The following is a 20,110-nucleotide window of genomic DNA, read 5'->3' as shown; positions in this document are numbered from 1 at the left end:
TTTGTGAATTTTTATTTTATTTTTGTAAATATAAATAAAATATTTTAAATAAAAAGAATTACAAAAATATTATTAGAGTGAAATGTCAATGACATTTTAAAAATTATAAAAACAATAATGATTGTTTTTGATTAAAAATGAAGAGACTACTATAAACCATATTATCTATGAAACTTTTAATTGTAACGGTGATGCCATTATTATTGACATGCAAATATAAGTAATCTCACTATAAAAATATAAAATTTATTGGATTGTTAGTTACATTTGACATGTGAGGTTTACTCTCTATGTGTTTATTTACTATTAGTTAGTGATATCGCATACTAATGATGACGTGATATTGTCATTTTATTAAAATTTTTAATCAAATTTTGTATAAAAAAATAATTTATCATTATATAATTTATTTTAAGACTTATATCCATATTTTTTTATATTGTCCATGATACACTATGTTAGGTTTTTATTCTTAGTAATCCCGTTTGACAAAACCCCTTTCAGTTGCACTTGTTTTCACTCTTTTATTTTAGTGAGGTTGTGAGTTTTTAGATATGAATCTAAGCTGAATTGTACATTGCAGAGAAGTTTGTGGTGCTAATTCTTTCATGATTGTCACTTCGCCGACTATGACGGGAATCGAGCTGCCCAGTCAGCTCGCGAGAGTCCAAGGGGCAGTGCCCCTTGGTGGGTCCAGGGCAACACCACAGTGGGGTTGAGGGGCAGCGCTTCCGAAGCAAAATGCAAAAATGCATTTGAAGTTACTTGTCCGCTCCAGCGGACATTTCCCCGCTCCAGCGGAGAATTCTTGGTTTCAGAAATTTGATCGCCTGCAAAAATACTGGTAGTTGCATTTTTCCGTTCGAGCAGAATTTCCCACGCTTGAGCGTCGGTCCGCTAGAGCGACCATTTCGGCGCTCGAGCGGAGATCGCGGAACAGATTGCTATAAATATATGATTTAGTCAAATTTTAGGGTTACGCTTCTAGATCTTCTTCTTGAATATTAAGGTTTATATCTGGGGCTATTTTGTTAGTTTTCTTTAATGTTTAATTGAGTGTTCAACTCATGGTTTAAGAAATATACATCAAAGGATTGTTTGTTTATTCTATACAAAATAGAGAGTTGTTCTTCAATAGATTTTGGAGAATTCGAGCCTGAAGCTTTGGTGGATTCTGGAGTGGCTCATCATCGTGATTTGACATCGGCGTTGTGGATTCAACGTTGGGTAAGACAATTTCGAGGTGAAGACAGGGCTAGAAGAGGCACATAGGGGTTGGTGCAATTCGGGCGTTGATTCGTTAAGTGATTAAGAGTATATCTATGTAATTCTTTTATGTCTTTTTAGTGGATTGTTTTGTGGCTTTTGCCCGTGATTTTTTTTATCACAATTGGAGGCGCTCCAATTGTGATTTTTTCACGTAAAATCGTTGTGTCGATTTGTCTTGATTGTTTGATTGGGATTGTTATTTAATGCTTAAAATTGATACATAATCACAAATCAATATTTAGGGGATTTCTAGATTTTTCACACTAGTTATATATAACATTATTTTTTGATATTTCTCAAAATCAATTGTAAAAACTTGTGTGAAATATTTTTATAAAAATTTTCGATATTGTAATTTATAAGTGTCTCTTTTAATTTAACTTTCTAGTTCCGCCACTGGTGACAAATTCTTTTTTGTGATGAAATATCTTAATTGTCAAAATTCTCATTATCTTATTTTTTACGCTAAAATTGGACATTTAATAATGATAGTATCTTCCTCTAAAAAATAATGACACTATCTGTTGGAACTAAAATTTTAGTCTAAAAAACAAACCTGTTAACGCGAAATTGTGTTTTTTATAAAAGGGCATTTACTAGCAACATTTTTAAAGTTGTCACTAAAGGTTTTTTTTTTTTTTTTGGGGAGCGTTTTGTAATGACTCATATAACAACTGTAATTGGTCTGTGGAAAAGCTATGTCAATATAAATTTTAATTAAACGATCCGATCAAAGAGAAAAGCTATGTCAATATAAATTTTATTAAAATTTTTATTTCTATATCAATATTCTTTCTTTTCAGTCCAAATAGAGAACAATATTACACTTTCATAAAATTTGGATTCCAACTTGTGATCTTTAATTTATATTACATGATTCTAAGGCCAAGTTTGGGAAGACTAAATAAGTGCACTTTTTGTCTTTTTGGACTAAAAAATTGAGGTTGAAAATATGGATGTTTGGGTTAACTTTTTGACTTTTTATTGAAAAATGTGTAATAAAAAATTGTAAAAATTAATTTGTAGGGAAAAATTTGAATTGGGAGTTGTGCAGCCGTAATTGTTGACTTTTGGTGAATAGTGTTAACTTTTTAACTTTTTGAGTAACTTTTTGACTTTTTGGCTTTTTTGGAAGTACCCAAACTTGGCCTAAATTAGGGTTTCTAAAAAAATTAAGTCAATCGAGGGACCAGAAATGCAAATAAGCATATTTTGTTCAATTTCATCATCAACCACTTTAATGGATGGGTCCAGCTTGTATATCAAGACTGGACCAGTCCAGTTCGACTCATGGGGTCTATTTTTTGGGTCCGTTTTGATAATCCGAACCGTTCAATGTGTAGAACTCGTCGAGTACTACATGTTTGTAAAAAATCAAGTTGATCGGATATCAATAGCTATGTGATCAAATCAATTTATATAAAAAAAAAATGGACAGTGAAACAATTAACGGTTGATAAAAAACTGTTTTGTTCACATAGCTATCGATATCCAATCAACGTGATTTTTTACAGGCATATAGTACTCGACGAATTCTACACATTGAATAGTTCAGATTATCAAAACGAGACCCGTGGTGAGCCCCCACGGACCCAACAGTACAGTCCAGTTCGATCTTAGACTGGACCAAAGCCACTGCCTTAATGGATCCCCATGTGACAAGGCAAAGCCAATTTTAAGGGATCCTGTTGCAACGCGTGTTTTTTAGGGTTAAACAAATTAAAGAGTCATGATAGAGACTCCCTCTAACCATCACTCATGTAACCCTTACCAACATACATACCACTCTTTGTTAATACAAACTTATCAGACTCAAATACAAGCCTAAAACCATTTTTACTTAACAAAGACCCAGAAACTAAATTCTTCCGGATATCAGGTACATGTAGTACGTTGTTGAGGGTCAGTTCTTTCCCTGATGTCATCTTCAAGATTACTTTCCCTTGTCCAGCCACAGCAGAAGTAGAAGAATTTCCCATGAAAAGTTGTTCACCATTTGCAGCCTCATTGTAGGTAGTGAACATCTTCTTGTCCGCACATATGTGACGAGTTGCTCCAGTGTCAACCCACCACTCTTTGGGATTTCCAACCAAGTTAGCCTCAGACACCACAGCAGAAAGGTTGATGTCATTCACTCCGTCAGAGATGTAATCCAATTCTGTTACATTGGCCTGATTGGTGGTCTTCTTACTTGTACTTCCATGATTCTTTTTAGGGCGGCGGCAGTCAGAAGCTCGATGTCCAGTTTTGCCACAGTTATAGCATTTTCCTTTGAACTTCTTGCTACTATCGCCTTGTTTAGGACCATCTCCAGTAAACTTCCTCTTTTTGTTATGTGGTTTATGAACTTGTTCAACCACATTTGCCTTGGACTCAATGGGATTTTTCCCATTCCTCTTTTCAGCCTTTCGGTTATCTTCTTCAATTCTTAATCTTACAATCAATTCATCCATAGTCATCTCTTTGCGTTTATGTTTTAAATAATTTTTGAAATCTTTCCAAGCCGGTGGTAACTTTTCCACTAAAGCTGCGACTTGGAATGACTCGCTAAGAGACATACCTTCTGAATGAATATCATGCAAAATTATTTGAAAACTTTGAACTTGAGATATTACCGTTTGGGAGTCTACCATAACAAAGTCCAGAAATTTACCGACGACAAATTTCTTCGTGCCGGCATCTTCTGTCTTGTATTTCTTCTCCAAAGAATCCCACAATTCTTTTGCTGTTTTCAGAGGACTGTATACATTATACAGCATATTGTCAAGGCCATTTAGGATGTAGTTTCTGCACAGGAAATCTGAATGTTTCCAAGCATCTACAGCGGCAACAACTTGCCGATCACTTTCACCCTCTTTAAGTGCTGGAGCCTCTTCATGGAGAAACCGGGCCAAATTAAGAGTTGTAAGATAGAACAGCATCTTCTGCTGCCATCTCTTAAACTCGGTACCATTAAATTTTTCCGGTTTTTCTCCATGATTGATTGGTACATGAACATGGTTCTGGATAGGGACCGATGTAGGTGTAACAATAGGAGTACCACTGCCAGATGCAGTTTCAGTTGTAGTAGTCATAATCTCTGATTACAAAAATCAGAAAATATTAAAACACAAATTAATTTTCTAGTTACTAAAACCAGAAAATAATTATAACAACAAAATAATTTTATTTTCCTTGTTACTAAAACTTGAAAAATAAAATATCACAAGAATTTTCTGTAATACCAAATAATATTCTGAATTGTTAATGACACCAGTATCGTACTACTAGTAGTTGTCGAAGAAAAGAGACAGTATATTACTACTATCTGTCAAATAGCATAAATCACTATTTGTTTTCCCAACCAGAATATTAATTTGAAAACACAGAAAATTAAATACAATGAAGATACCCAAAAAGGATTCTGTCTTAAGATTGTTGGACAATCTTCACTGTATTTAAAAAGATTTAATTCTGTTGTGTACAAAACAACAACCAGAATATAAAGAAATAAAGAAAAGGAGAGAATATGTTTGATTACAAAAATCAAACTCGAAATAAAAATAAATAAATAAAAATAAAACAGATTTTATTTTGTTACAAAAACAAAATTAAAATCTGAATAATTAAACAAATAAAAAACAACACTGAAAGTAATTAAATAACTTACTTGATTTAATTTCTTCGAATTATTTTTCTGATCAAGTCCAGTGTTTAACACTGTCTCCTTAAGACAGATTCGTCCTCTCCACGGTGCTTTCAGAATTCGGACGTCTATCTCCCAGGATGAAATGATCTTCCACAAACAATAGCAGCACTACTAATTGTTTGCCTTACGAACACACTAAGTGTTTACACTCTTTCTTTTGAAAATAAAATGAAGCAAGATGAAGAATAGAAAACAGAAGTGAAATACGAAATTTCTGAATGCAAACATCAAATGAGGGTGGTCCTATTTATAGATGTGAAGGTGGCTCTTCATTTTGAATTAAACAGGTATGTAGCTCTTGGTTTTGAATTGAACAGGTATCATACCTGTTGGGTTTTGAATTCAAACAGATAGTAAAACGGGAAGGGCCCTGTTTGGGTGTGCATTAATTCCAAATCAGTTTATTTCTGTTTGAAACCGGGAAGGGCCCTGTTTAGATGAACAAATAATCCAAACCAATTTAATTTGAATTATGGATTTTATTTTAATAAAAAATAAAATTAAATTCAAATGTTTTTGGCCCAAAAAGATTAGAAGCCCAACCCAACCACACACCACGCACCCAGGCCCAGCCCAGCCGACCGGACGGGCGGCGGCGGCGCGCGTGTGGTGATTTTTGGGTCCAATGGGTCTAGCCCATTTTGCCCATAACCTCTCCCTCTAAAACACTTGGGTACCCCTTGGGGCACACCCCAAGTATCTCACCCTAAGCCTTATAAACCCTTTCAAAACCTCCCACCAAAACAATGTGGGACAAGTCAATTTACAACCTTAAGGGATTTCCACCAAAACTCCATTTCCATGGAGCACACTTTGGCTTCAATTTCCCATTCACTCGGTAATGGTTTTGAGCAACCAAATATACCCCGTGAATCACAACGCGGCATAGAACGCGTTACCACTTTGACCCGAGTAAATTGACACTCGGGGCCCACCTAAAAAATAGACCAAACTTGAGGAAAAAATAACCATTTCCAACAAATATAACATGTATATATAAATTTATTATATTTAAAAAATAGTGATTAATTCTATTATTTATTATGAATTATGTATATACAAATATATATTATTTGTTGTGTGAATCCATAGACACATGAGATTAAAAAAAAAAACTTTGTCATACAACATACCATTAGGCGTAAAACTACTCAAAAATTTATTTAAAAAGATCATTATTATTCATATTAAATTTATATATAGTAACGCTTACATTGATATGGACAACAATGAATATATATTACAATAATGTTAAGAATATAAATGATCAAATACAAAATAAATATATATATATCTCATATAGAATAAATCTAACTCTCACTTTCATAGTGTGAATCTCACTCTTTATCACATTTTATGAGACATTTGTGTTTAATTCTTTTATACTTAAACTCACTCTATACTATTGGTGGCGGCAGCGCCATCAAGACCCCTATATTTATTGCAATGTTTAAGGTGAAACAATGGCATGATACCCTAATTTCTCTTCTTTTTTTTTCTTAGTAATTTGATAGGAGGACTTGATGCTTCAGGTTCTTTTCTCCCCCATCTTTTGGGGATATTTTCCTTCCTCTACAAAACCAGATAACTATCCTACTCACCTCTCTTTACCCCCTCAAAACGTAGTACTTGAGTGCCTAAACAAACAAACAATGCTAGATATGAAAATTATATAAAAACTATTTATTTTGAGTACTTGTCTAAAGAGTCTGAAAGCATTGAAGTCATTTTCTAAGGGCGACCAATTCCCTTCAAAGTTGTTTAGACTCTCTCTCTTTCTCTCTCTCTCTCTCTCTCTTTAAATCACCCACCATTGATCGCGCTTGTTTGGATCATATCAAAGTCTTCCCAATTCCAGAGAGATCCCATATCTCAACTTTCTCAAGTAGAGTAAAAAGGATAGAAAAATGGTGGGTTCCTCGTCTTTCTCCTTTTTCTATTCCTTTTTGTCACTCTCTTCTTATTTCCTTCAAAACAAACACATATATTTGTTTTCTCTCTTACCCTCCTTTTCTTCTTCTTCTTCTTCTTCAGGAAGTAGAACAACAACTCAATACATGGGAAGGCTATGTGGATTGGAGGAACAAACCTGCACTTAGAGGCCGCCATGGCGGCTTTTTCGCCGCCTACTTTGTTTTGGGTAAGTCAAATGTTTTTCTAAGAAAAATTCAAGGTGGGTATGATTTATATATATTTATATGAATCTTTTTTTGTCATTCTACACATACATATAATTGATCAATTTTATGATTCGTGTACATGTAGTTGTGGAGGTATTGGAGAACTTGGCATTTCTGGCAAATGCAAGCAATTTGGTGCTATACATGTCCGACTATATGCATTTTTCGCCATCGAAATCGGCCAATTCTGTGACAAATTTCATGGGGACTGCCTTCCTTCTTGCCCTCCTTGGCGGTTTCTTATCGGATGCTTTCTTCACTACTTATCTTATCTACCTGATGTGTGCAGTGGTTGAATTTCTGGTAATTTTCCAGTTTTACTTCTCTCAGTTTCCATTTTAACTTATGCTCTGTTTGTCTCAGAAATTTTTTTTGCGGGAAACAATTTTAGATAATGTTTTTGATCCGCAAATTGTTTTCTTCTGCTTGGTTTCGACCCTCAAAATGATAGTACTGATAGTTGTGAAAATAGCGTGGGTAGTGGTGGCGGACGACCGGTGGTTAGTGTTGGTTTAGGGTTGGTTTGGGAAGAACGTTTTTACTCTTTTTTGGTTTTTAGCTCCACTTGAGAAGATATTTCTGATTTTTTTGAGTTTTTTTTTTTTTTTTTAGAAGAAAAAATTGAATAATTATAATTTGAATGTAATATTTTATATTATTAATTTATTTAATTTATTTTATCATTTTATATATATTTTTTTAAATTCCAACCTACTCCAAATCAACCTGACAAACAGTAACTAAGTATAGTTTGGTTATTCTATTTTTGACAAATTAAGGTATTTGGATAATTTTTTTTTTTTTTTTTGGTTGAAAGGAGCATATATAAAGGAAATTACGAGTTCACGAGTTTAAGGTACAATACCCATTAGCATCATCATACAATTGATTTACAATAATTAAGGGAGCAAAATGAAAAAATTATAAACTCAGTATTGTAGAATAGCCCAACTTAACTATAATATCTGCACTTTGATTTTCTCGATAGATATGATTAGCTTCAGGTTTTGATGCATTGGCATTTCCACTTTTGGAAGCCAGTTGCATCCACTTTTTCACTTTTGAGGAAGGCTACCCTTTAATATTTGCATGAAAAATACATGGAGAGGTGGAATCACAAAAAAAACTTTAGGCTGAAAGTAATCGAGTACCTAGATGAATGAACAAGTTGGGTTCATTGGGATTTTTTATTTTGGTAGGCGGTTTAATAGATCAATTAATTTTTGAACTTAAAATTAATGAGTGAGTATACTCTCATAGTCTAAATTTTGATCCGCATGTGAATCTCGCGTGGCAGGCATGATACATGTATAATTTAAATAAATAAGAATAAAAATAAATAATAAAAAAATAATATTATAATATGTATATTGTTTAAGTGGTAAGAGTATTTTTAATAAAATCTAAAATCTTATGTTCAAATTTTGTGCACCATCTCTTTGTATAATTTTTTATTTTAAGATGAAAAAATCTATCAAAGCCACATGACACGAGGAGAAGACAAACAAGTTCAACCCTCATTTAATAATAATTTGGATATAGAATATGATGCAACAACTTATAGAAGATACAATTTTTTTTAATGAGGAATAAGTGCAATAAATATTAGTTAATGCATCAACCAATTTTGAGCTAGCACTTCAAAAAAATCATTTCACTATTTTCCTTTCAAGAAAAGAATTCTAACTCTCTATTTCACTTTTTGGCCATAGAAATATTCTCTCGCATTAAAATGAAAAAATTTAAAATCTTGTTTAATAATTTTCTTGAACTTCTGACTTGATATATTTCACTCCTAGGTATATAGTTATATTTGTATTTATATAATAAATATCACCTATATATGGACACACTTTTTTTCTTTTCTTTTTCTTTTTTAAAAATATGAGTAATGGGACCAACTAGAAACACATGAAATAATTTTTTACCCCAAGGGGCTCTTTTCACATCATTTTAGTAATAGTTCATGGGACTCTTTTGGGTCCCCCCTCATTCAACACCATCAACTTATCTGTTGCCCTAACAAACCATGTCAAGCCCAGCCAAACACGACCATCATTTTCTGAATTTCTGCTGAAAGGCTGACCAGACATATGAATTTTTGTTTGTTTGCATTAATGTTTTGTTTTTTGGGGGTCTTTTTAATAAGACCTCAAATGTCAACCAATGAGAGTATGATTCATCACCATTCCAGATGTCCCAAGCCCACGTTGTAGCAGATCAGTCTGTTTCACACCATGTGTGAGCTTGCTCTCTACCATGTCAGGTAGTCTTCGATTGTGTAATCTGTGTTGTATAACACCAATGGCATAAAAATCATATCCCCGCCGTGTTTGATTCCAGGATATAAAAGGTAGGATTAGATATTATATTCTGTGAGATCCACGTATTTCATGTTTGTAATTTTTTTTTTAAAGAGAATATAATATCTCCTGGGATTGTATATTCCCAAAAAATAGAGGATATACAATACCACCACCCCCATTATATCATATCTCCTTGGTTGGAATATGATTTAAAAAGTCTAATTTACCCTTTTGTCTATCCAACATAATATAATTTAATATATTTTTTGAATTTAATATAATATAATTATTAAATTTAATATAATATAAATATTATTGAATTTAATATAATATAATATTATTTAATATAATATAATATAATATAATATAATTTAATACAAATTTTGAATTTAATATAATATAATATTATTGAATTTAATTTAATTTAATTTAATATAAAATTTTGAATTTAATATAATATAATTTAATACAAATTTTGAATTTAATATAATATTATTTAATTTAATATAATTTAATTTAATATAATATAATATTATTTAATTTAATATAATATAATTTAATTTAATTTAAAATTTGAATTTAATATAATATAATATTATGAGGGCAATCTTGAAAATTATTTATTTATATCCCACAATATATATATTTTGTACAACAAAATATCAAGTCAACAAACATTAATTGGGATATATTATCCAATACCTATATTCTATTCATTATATATCCTGATTAAATCTCACATCATATTATATCTTCTAATTTTATATCCATTTTAAAGAGAATATAACATCTCCTGGGATTGTATATTCCCAAAAAATAGAGGATATACAATACCACCACCCCGCATTATATCATATCCCCTTGGTTGGGATATGATTTAAAAAGTCTAATTTACCCTTTTGTCTATCTAACATAATATAATTTAATATATTTTTTGAATTTAATATAATATAATATAATATAATTTAATACAAATTTTGAATTTAATATAATATAATATTATTGAATTTAATTTAATATAAAATTTTGAATTTAATATAATATAATTTAATACAAATTTTGAATTTAATATAATATTATTTAATTTAATATAATTTAATTTAATATAATATATAATATTATTGAATTTAATATAATATAATATAATTTAATTTAAAATTTGAATTTAATATAATATAATATAATAATATTTAATTTAATTTAATATAATATAATATTATGAGGGCAATCTTGAAAATTATTTATTTATATCCCACAATATATGTATTTTGTAAAACAAAATATCAAGTCAACAAACATGAATTGGGATATATTATCCAATACCTATATTCTATTCATTATATATCTTGATTAAAATCTCACATTATATTATATCTTCTAATTTTATATCCAGTGAAACCCTAGTGGGTCTCAACCGAATGGAATTTTCTGTCTCAAAACAAAACTTATCTGACTCGCATTTTGATTTTGTATTTATATTTTTGAAATTTTATATTTTAAATTTTTTATAAGTTGATAGTAATGTTGTAAAATGAACTAAATTATTTGAATTCGACTCGTTTAAAAGTTCATTTTAGATTAAGTCATTGGCCCTGTTTGTTTTCAGAGGTAGAATGGAGGAGATTAATAGTGAGGGGATTAAGTAAAATTGTGTTTGTTTTGATGATAGTTGTTAGTGTAGGAATTGTTAAATTATTTTTATATAAAATAATAAAACAAATAAAAAAAATACAAAAACATTAAACATTAATGTTTTAAAAAAAATGTCCAACATGTAAAAAATTTTAAAAAAATAAAAATAAAATAAAAAATTTTCAAAAAAAATAAAATAATGATTTTTACTTGACAAAAAAAATAAAAAATTAAACATTAATGTTCAAAAAAAAATGCTCGACATGTAAAAAATAAAATAAAAAATAAATAAAAATAAAAATAAAAAATTTCTAGTCTGCCGGACTATTTTTCTAATACCAAGTTCTTGAGGCCTATCCGAATCCCCTTTGAGAGGTCCATCGTAATCCGGAGCTCGCTATCAATCCCCTCCCCATCTCTCAAAACAAACACAATATTAGTGGGTCCCACTTCACTACCAATCTCAATCTCCCCTCTAACTCTCCAAACAAACGGGGCCATTGTGTAAACAAGTTAAATTTAAACATATTTTAAAACTTGTTCATTTTTTAAGTCAAACTTAAATAATTTAGTAAATATATAATAAAGAATAAGATATTTGGATTCATTAAAAACTTATATAAAATTGACTTGTTAAGTATTTAAATCAAGTTTGGATTCCTAGTGCTTTCATCACTAATGTTGTGTTTGAATTTCGAATTTGTGCAAAAGTTTGTGGAGAAAAAATAACGAGATTTTTTAATTTTAAAAAATTTCATTGACAAATGCCTTTTCTTATTTATTATTTCTTTTTTTTTTTTAAATTTCTATGTTCAAAATTCAAATAAAACAAAATCAACCCATCTGCGCAAAACCCAATTTCTTAGGCATATAGTTATCATGAATTTTCTTTAGACATATGTTATCATGATTTTTCTTAGATATCTATGTAGACTCCAATTTCTTAGACATAGTTGACTTCAGTTTCTTAAACATTTTCTTGAATGCATGTCCATAGTTTTTTTTGTTTTTTTTTTAATTTTTTCTTTGATTCATATAATATATTATAATAAAATTCAATACATTACAATCATAATAATAAGAATCAAATATAATATATAATCAATACAAAGAAACTCTTAAAGTATGAGAGAAAGACCCGGGAAATAAGATCCATATAAATAAACTGATCTCTTACACAAAAAATATTTAAATCACTGATCTCTTAATGAGATGTAAGAGTTTTGATAAATCAAATTAGGCCGTTGGTTATATGTTAATAAAAGGTTAATTCAATTGGAGAGCCCTTCACTAAATTCCATTTGAGATCCAAAATCTCTGATCTACAGTGACATTTCATTGGTTGGTCTTATATAGTGACATTCCAAATCCAACATTGTCTAAATTATCCACAAAGGGACCCAATTTTTTGGAAGAGTCTAATGACGAAGCTTTTCTTGATTGGAGTATTCTAACCGTCTGATCTGTTGCTTTCTAACCTATCAATTTAATAAGAAGGAAAAAAAAAAAAAAAATGGTGAAGGATTACCAAGCCAGTCCCGTGATGAATCCAGAAGCTTTGACTCTTTTGATTGAAAACTTACGATGATAAAATTGAAAGAATTACAAAAATATGATAATATAAGTGAGTCTATGTTTTGGAGCGCGTCAAAATTATGATTTTAGTATGTACTAAATAATAAATTTCACAAATAATTACAAATATTATTCGATAATAATAATAATAATAATAATAACCATGCCTAGTATCATTCACCAATAATAAATTATCATTTCTTATGTTATATTTTAATACTGGCATAAATATGATAGACGTAATTATCTAAAAACCACTCATAGAGACAGTACTATAGTAATACCCGTCTCGAATATGCAAAAAATTACCCTTCTTTTTCTTTTTTGATATTGAAAAAAGGATCTTCCGTAGAGATATCATAATTACCCTTCTAAGTTTAGCCTTTTTAACAAATTTGAATTGGCTAACTTTTGGATTCCAACTCCACTGAATTCAGAAATCTTAGATATCAAACTAAAATTAAGAAGTTTAGATTGTGTGAACTTGAAATCAACTACTTACGATATCTATTAGAGCATCTCCGACGGTAATAGACATTTTATCTATCTAAACATTACTATAAAGTATATGTTTTATTTTGCCTATCAACTATTATATATTTCTATTCCAACCATATTATTTATTTTAGCTATTCATCTAAATACTATTAATTTTATAAAATGTCACATCAGCAACAAAGATGGAGGAAAATAATCCTAATGATTAAATACATTTTGCCTAGCCGTGAAGGCTAGCTACATGTAGCTAGTGAATGTGAGCTGAGCTAAAATGCTTACTCATATGCCTAGTGCATTGGAGTTGAAAAAAATAAGTTATAATAAGCATTTTGACTAACAAGCATGATATACCTAGTGGGTTAGAGATGTTCTTAAATTTTTTATATATTTTTATTCTATTTTTTGGGGTGAGAAATTGAACCACTTCCTCGTTTTTTTTATTATTCAGGTGTTGAATTTATTTAAATAATAATATATAATTTCTACCTCACTTGCCTTTTTTTTATTTTCATACTCAAATCTATCCTCAAATTCAAAAATTCCAACACAGCCTAAAACTGATGTGAATTCAATGTTTTTAACCAATTTTTGGATGGTTTGAACAGGGCTTGATCGTACTGACAGTACAAGCTCAGTCGCCCTCCCTAAAACCACCACCATGCCCTACAGTCGCGGCCACCAACCCCACCACCACCCCCCTATGCCAGGAAGTCAGCGGTGGCAAAGCAGCAATGCTATTCACGGGCTTATACTTGGTGGCGCTTGGCGTTGGAGGCATAAAAGGCTCGTTACCATCACACGGAGCAGAGCAATTCGACGAGAGCACGCCCAAGGGGAGGAAGCAGAGGTCGACATTCTTCAACTACTTCGTCTTCTCTCTGTCTTGTGGCGGCTTAATCGCCGTGACATTAGTGGTGTGGATTGAAGACAACAAGGGTTGGCAATGGGGCTTTGGGTTATCAACTTTGGCAATACTGTTGTCTCTGCCTGTTTTTCTTGCTGGGTCTTGTTTTTACAGAAACAAAGTGCCTAGTGGAAGTCCACTTACAACCATATGCAAGGTAACAATATGGGACTCCCTTTTCTTTTATTACTTCATTATTGGCTTCTAACCAACTTTGCATTATTCTTGTTAGAGGTGTACACGGATTGCTTTGAGTCGATTTTGAGGGAAAATATCAACTGAACCATTAGATTGAGAATTTTCAACTCATTCTCAATTTGTCCACATCCTAAGAAAACGAGTAGTTGGTCAAATAATTTTAATGGTTTTAAACCAGCAGTTTGAACGTGTTGAGTGTTATAGAAATACAGAATGAGCAAAAACATGAGTGAATATATAACTCCATTATTTATTCTAAATTACAAATATGATTAAGATGCTCAAATCATTTTTCATAAATCAAATTAGAAGAAGAAAAAAATGCAATGAAAATGAAGGGTGGGGTGTCATTTGATTAATGGTATTCGAGTTGAAAAATATTGTGTGGCCAAGTTCAAGGTAATTTGTGTATTCATATGGATAACTTGAGTCTTTTTGTAAATAGATTGGCAAATTTTAAAACTTAGGTTAACTGACAAGTCAATTTTTATTTATCAAATGGACACAAGTTGATTTGGGTTGGCCCAAGTTCTCGGGTTAACGACTTTTTTGGGCACCCCTAACTGTAGGGACCAACACCCATATATGGTTTTTTTTGTGAAACTCACATCTATGTGAGCATATGAATATTTTGTTGTGAATTAATTATGTGTAACTATGTTTTCTGCTTGTGTGGAGATTTAACAATTGACTATTCTCTCAATTCCTCGCCAAATTTCACAAACTTTATCTAATTTCAGCAACAAGTTTGTAGTTTCAGCTTCCTGGCTAAAGCATATCTGATACTGCTTTTCTGTGAAATTTCACAGGTTCTTCTAGCTTCCACACTAAACTCCTGCATGAGCAGAACTTCGAGCAATGCTATCGCGAGCATGGCGACAAGCCCATCTCCACCCGCAATCACCAAAGAAGAAGAACAACAATCAATCACCAAAGCCATAGAACCCATTGAAACCCCATCAAAAAGCCTCAAATTCCTCAACAGAGCAGTGGCTGACAGACCAGTCCACAAATCACTACATTGCTCAACACAAGAAGTCAAAGAAGTGAAAATTGTCCTAAAAGTCCTCCCGATTTTCGCCTGCACAATCATGCTGAACTGTTGCCTAGCCCAACTCTCCACTTTTTCAGTCCAACAAGCTGCCACAATGGACACCAAACTCGGCTCCCTAAAAGTCCCCCCGGCCTCCCTCCCAATTTTCCCTGTCCTCTTCATCATTGTCCTTGCACCGCTCTATGACCACTTCATCATCCCATTCGCGCGAAAAGTGACCAAATCTGAAATGGGTATTTCTCATCTCCAAAGAATCGGATTTGGGTTAGTCTTGTCGATTATAGCAATGGCAGTGGCTGCTCTAATTGAAATTAAACGTAAGCGAGTCGCTTATAACTCAGGACTCATCGATTCTCCTAACAATCCGTTACCCATCTCATTTTTCTGGATTGCTTTCCAGTACTTGTTTTTGGGCTCAGCTGATCTCTTCACATTGGCTGGATTGATGGAATTCTTCTTCACTGAGGCCCCAATTAGTATGCGATCCCTGGCGACTTCTCTCTCCTGGGCTTCTCTGGCAATGGGGTACTATCTCAGCACTGTGATTGTGTCAATTGTTAACTGTGTCACTGGCAATTCCAAGCACAAACCATGGCTCTCTGGTACTAACTTGAATCACTTTCACTTGGAGAGGTTTTATTGGCTAATGTGTGTGCTAAGTGGATTGAATTTCTTGCACTACCTCTTTTGGGCAAATCAGTACAAGTATAGATCAAAAAATGCCAACAAGTAAAATGAGCTGCTAATATCAGCCGATACATATCGGGATTTTGGATCAGACAGTAGTTTCATGTTAATACCATTTTAAATGGGGAACCAAACATGCATTGCCAGGCAAGGCAAAAACCCTTTTGATTGTAAATATGGATTGACGGAGATTTGCTGCATATCATAAGATAGGACATGTTTGGATGATTTGATGAAACTAGTTCACAACTGGGATCTACAGACCTCCTTTTGTAATAATCACTGGTAATGTAATAGAATGGACATCAAAATGGTTTATGCTCATAGATCACTTGTAATGTATATTGGGATTTGGAAATTGTTTTTTTTTTTTTTTTTAAGGCAGCTTTTCTTAAATTTTGTAAAAATTCATTTCATTTTGAGATCCTAAAAACGACGCTATACATGCAGAGAATAATATAAAAAAAATTGTGGACTTATTACTTTAAAACAAAAAATTTATAAAGATATTTCTTAATATTAAAAATGTCATTAACATGAATTATTCAGGATGAAAATTATAAAAAATAGTATTTTCCAAGGTTGAATCTTACTTTATTGTGTTTAGATTAACAACCTAATAGATATAAATCACTTCATTTCATAATACAATCCATCAAAAAATGGAAAATATAAAACAGAAAAGTGTTTCATATATCTCATTGAATTGAAGGATAATGACATCCAAATCGCTTTCCAATCAATTGTCACATCCTATCCCACAAACTAAACTCTCCACCAAAAAACAAAAATCCTAAAAATTATCTAAAAAATATATTCTACGAGTCAATAATTATTCGTGATATGGCTGATATCCAACAAATTTTAAATCGATACTTGCAGAGTAATTCGCTGCCGGGACAAAAATTCAAGGTAGATAGCATTTTCTCTTTAAAAAAATCAAAAACAAAATTGTGTTTTTTATCATGACCCAAACACTCTCTCCCGGAATCCCAGCGTGGACCGGAAACAACATATAATTGTTGGCTCCATCCACTACCCACATGGTAATGAGCCCACCATTCACATAGTGTAGGTAGCACCATGTTGTAAAAGAAGGTGGTGGAGGGCTACACCAACTCACTAAAGGAAGATAGTGAGGGTGGCACTACCTTGGCCAATTATGGCTAGCACTTCACCTACTCCTCCTCTCTTGGTTATAAATTGAGATGAGTGATGAGGGGTTTGAATCATCAGAAATTGGAGAGTGAGAGCTGTGAGTTGAGTGAGTTTCATCTCCTCCTCTGTAATTGTATTTTTGCTCCATTTTAGTGATAATTCTCATTTCTGTCCGTGGATGTAGGCATTGGGCCGAACCACGTAAATATTGTGTTCTCTGTGTGTGTGAGATAATTCTCTGGGTGTCTTTGATCCTAACAAGTGGTATCAGAGCCGGTGTTGTACGTTTTGCGGAAAAACAGAGTGTTGTTCCGAAACTGCCCAGAAATCGTATTGCTCGAAATCAGATTTTGAGCATACCAGGAGCAAGGACTCGACAAGAGGAGTCCAGAAATATAAAGCAGACACCCAACGGAGGCCGGATGCGCCCTCACGCGCCTCTGGAAGTTGGCGCGTGAATCCCAGTCGCGTCACGCGCCTACACGCGCCGTGCAGGCTCCCGGCGCGTGGTCCTAGTCTCAGACACGCGCTACACGCGCGGACGAAGGTAGACGACGCGTGAGTTGCTGCGCGACACGCGCCGCACGCGCGCGCACCAAGCCACTCGAGCAGGAGCCGCGTTGACCGAGCCAGAGCCGCTGACCGAGCCGCTGACTGAGCCGATGATGTCAGCCTGACGTCAGCATAACCGGAGGAGTAATCTGGTGCTTCGCAGGCGCACCAGATTCTGCCGATCTGAACCGTTAAAATTGTTTTGGCTACATCTAAGCCATTTGAGGTCCGATTTGGGTGATCCAATAGTGCTTTCCAACTATTTGGAATATTTCGGACACATCCGTACGGTCAGATTTTTCAAATAAGCTTTCAAAAATTTGCAGTTTTTATTTTGGCAATCCGAAGTGCTTTTCCGGCTAATTTATGCCGTCCGGACTTCACAACAAAGCCTGTTTTTCAAACAGAGATTACTTTCTGGATGATGGAGGAATCCACATCAGTTTCAGGGCCGATGATACGGTTGAACGCTTCTAATTATGCGATATGGAAGCCGCAGATAGAGGACGTCCTGTATTGTAGAGATTTGTTTGACCCTATAGCGCTAAAGGGGGTCAAACCAGATGGAGACAAGGATGGGGACTGGATAAAAACCAACCAGAAGACTGTCAGTCAAATCAGACAGTGGATTGACCACAGTGTGTTCCACCATGTTGCCCAAGAGACAGACGCCTATGCCCTATGGATGAAATTGGAGGGCATGTACCAGTCCAAGACCGCACGGAACAAAGCCTTGATAATGAGAAGGCTTATAAACCTGAAGCTGAAGAATGGTGTGTCTGTTGCTGAACACACCAGTGAATTCCACAGCCTTGCGAACCAGCTTGCATCAATCAAAATGGAGTTGGAGGATGAGATGCAAGCATTATTATTACTCAGTTCCTTACCAGACAGCTGGGAGACGTTGGTGGTTTCTCTCAGTAATTCTGCACCCGAAGGGAAGCTAACCATGGGGATGGTCACAGACGCCTTATTCAACGAGGAGGCAAGGAAGAAAGAGATGGAAGGAGAGCAGTCACATGCCCTTGTCACAGAAAGTAGAGGCAGAGATAGAGAAAGGGGCAGAGGTAGAGGAAGAAGTAAAAGCAGAGGGCGTTCACAGTCCAGACAGGACAACACGATGAGGTGTTTTTACTGTGATCAAGAGGATCACGTAATAAGAGATTGCCCAGAGAAGAAGGCGGACAGACAAGCCAAAGAGAAGGCTAAGGGACACGAAGGTCCCTCAACTACAGCAGTTGCAGTGCATTCCTCTGACGATGAAGAGGTGATGCTTACAATCTCGTCAGAGTTGGAAACACCCGGCTGGATTTTGGATTCAGGGTGTACGTTCCACATATGTGCGGATAGGAAGCTTTTCTCCACTTACCGAAGAGTCAACGGTAGCATTATCCGGATGGCCAACAACACAGTGAACAGAGTTGTCGGCATAGGGACAGTGCGATTCCTTACTAAGGATGGAAGAAAAGTAATTTTATCTGAGGTCCGACATGTGCCAGGAGTACGGAGGAATCTAATCTCCCTGAGTATGCTAGATCTAAAAGGAAATTGTTTCTCATCTAGTGGCGGGGTTCTTCATGTACACAAAGGTGATAAAGAATTGTTGCAAGGCAAATTGTGCAACAAATTGTACAGACTGGAAGGAGAAGTTTTGACAAAGATGAGTGTTGTCAAATGCCAGTCGAAGGGTACAAAGAGAGAACATACGCAACCAAAGCGTATGATTGAGCAAGGCTTTCATCAGGAATGGCGAAAACGGTACACGGGAACGCAAGGAGGCAGTTCAAAGGTGCACAGAGCTGAGCCAGTGAAGCCAATCTTGAAGAAAGTTCAGAGTAAAGAAACCAAGTCTGTAGAAACTATGCCAGTGAAGAAGAGAGTTTCTTTTGCTTCCGTGTTAGAGACATTTTGCAACCTCTCAAAAGATGCATGGAAAGGAGGGATGCAATCTCGAGTCGCAAAGTGAGCGTTGCAATGCACTCCAATAAGGGGGTGCGAGCACTATGCACGGAGTTGCATAGTGATAACTTGTACAGACCGATGGAAGTTGTCTTGGCAGAAGGGCTAACTGTCAAACATCAGTACGGACGTACAAGTGAGACTGAACCGAACATCAGGGATTGCAGCACAGACAACGGGCGTATGAGATCGCTGGGAAGTTGTTCTAAAGTGCAGAAAGCAAAGGCTGGTTGTTCAGAAATAAGCTCCGAGCAAGGAAAATTGAGGATGTTGATGTGTCACACTCTGAAGTTTTCTAGTTGCTCCCGTGTTCATCATGCAAGGAGTTACACGGTAATGCAAGGGTATCCCGAGCAGGGGGTACAGGGCATCCAATCAGGGGGAGCTGTGTCTTGGCAGTCCAAGCTGAGAAGTCAGTTGTCCATGTGGGCGTGGAGGGGGAGAATTGTT

The 20,110-nt window shown here is 34.2% G+C and overlaps 1 protein-coding gene across 1 annotated transcript; it reads left to right on the top strand.

Moving 5' to 3' along the window:
- The first annotated feature begins 6,276 nt into the window (after nt 1–6,276).
- LOC114286685 (protein NRT1/ PTR FAMILY 4.6) lies at nt 6,277–16,315 on the top strand. The gene is made up of 5 exons (XM_028229884.2): nt 6,277–6,867; nt 6,992–7,097; nt 7,223–7,440; nt 13,754–14,209; nt 15,060–16,315. Exons 1-5 carry the CDS (start codon nt 6,865–6,867, stop codon nt 16,035–16,037), a joined length of 1,761 nt encoding a protein of 586 aa, XP_028085685.2. The 5' UTR covers nt 6,277–6,864; the 3' UTR covers nt 16,038–16,315.
- The last annotated feature ends 3,795 nt before the right edge of the window (nt 16,316–20,110 follow it).

Source organism: Camellia sinensis, chromosome 5 (genome assembly GCF_055761805.1).
Source record: "Camellia sinensis isolate YWXY chromosome 5, ASM5576180v1, whole genome shotgun sequence".
Taxonomy (NCBI): Eukaryota; Viridiplantae; Streptophyta; class Magnoliopsida; order Ericales; family Theaceae; genus Camellia; species Camellia sinensis.
Note: the sequence above shows the minus strand (reverse complement) of the source record. Positions and strands in the feature narration are given on the sequence as shown.

What these genes read in the sequence shown, in the direction of transcription:
- LOC114286685 (XM_028229884.2), top strand. An exon ending in CGCCGCCTACTTTGTTTTGG is followed by an intron (nt 7,098 to 7,222) that starts GTAAGTCAAATG and finishes GTGTACATGTAG; the next exon opens with TTGTGGAGGTATTGGAGAAC. An exon ending in CACTTACAACCATATGCAAG is followed by an intron (nt 14,210 to 15,059) that starts GTAACAATATGG and finishes GAAATTTCACAG; the next exon opens with GTTCTTCTAGCTTCCACACT.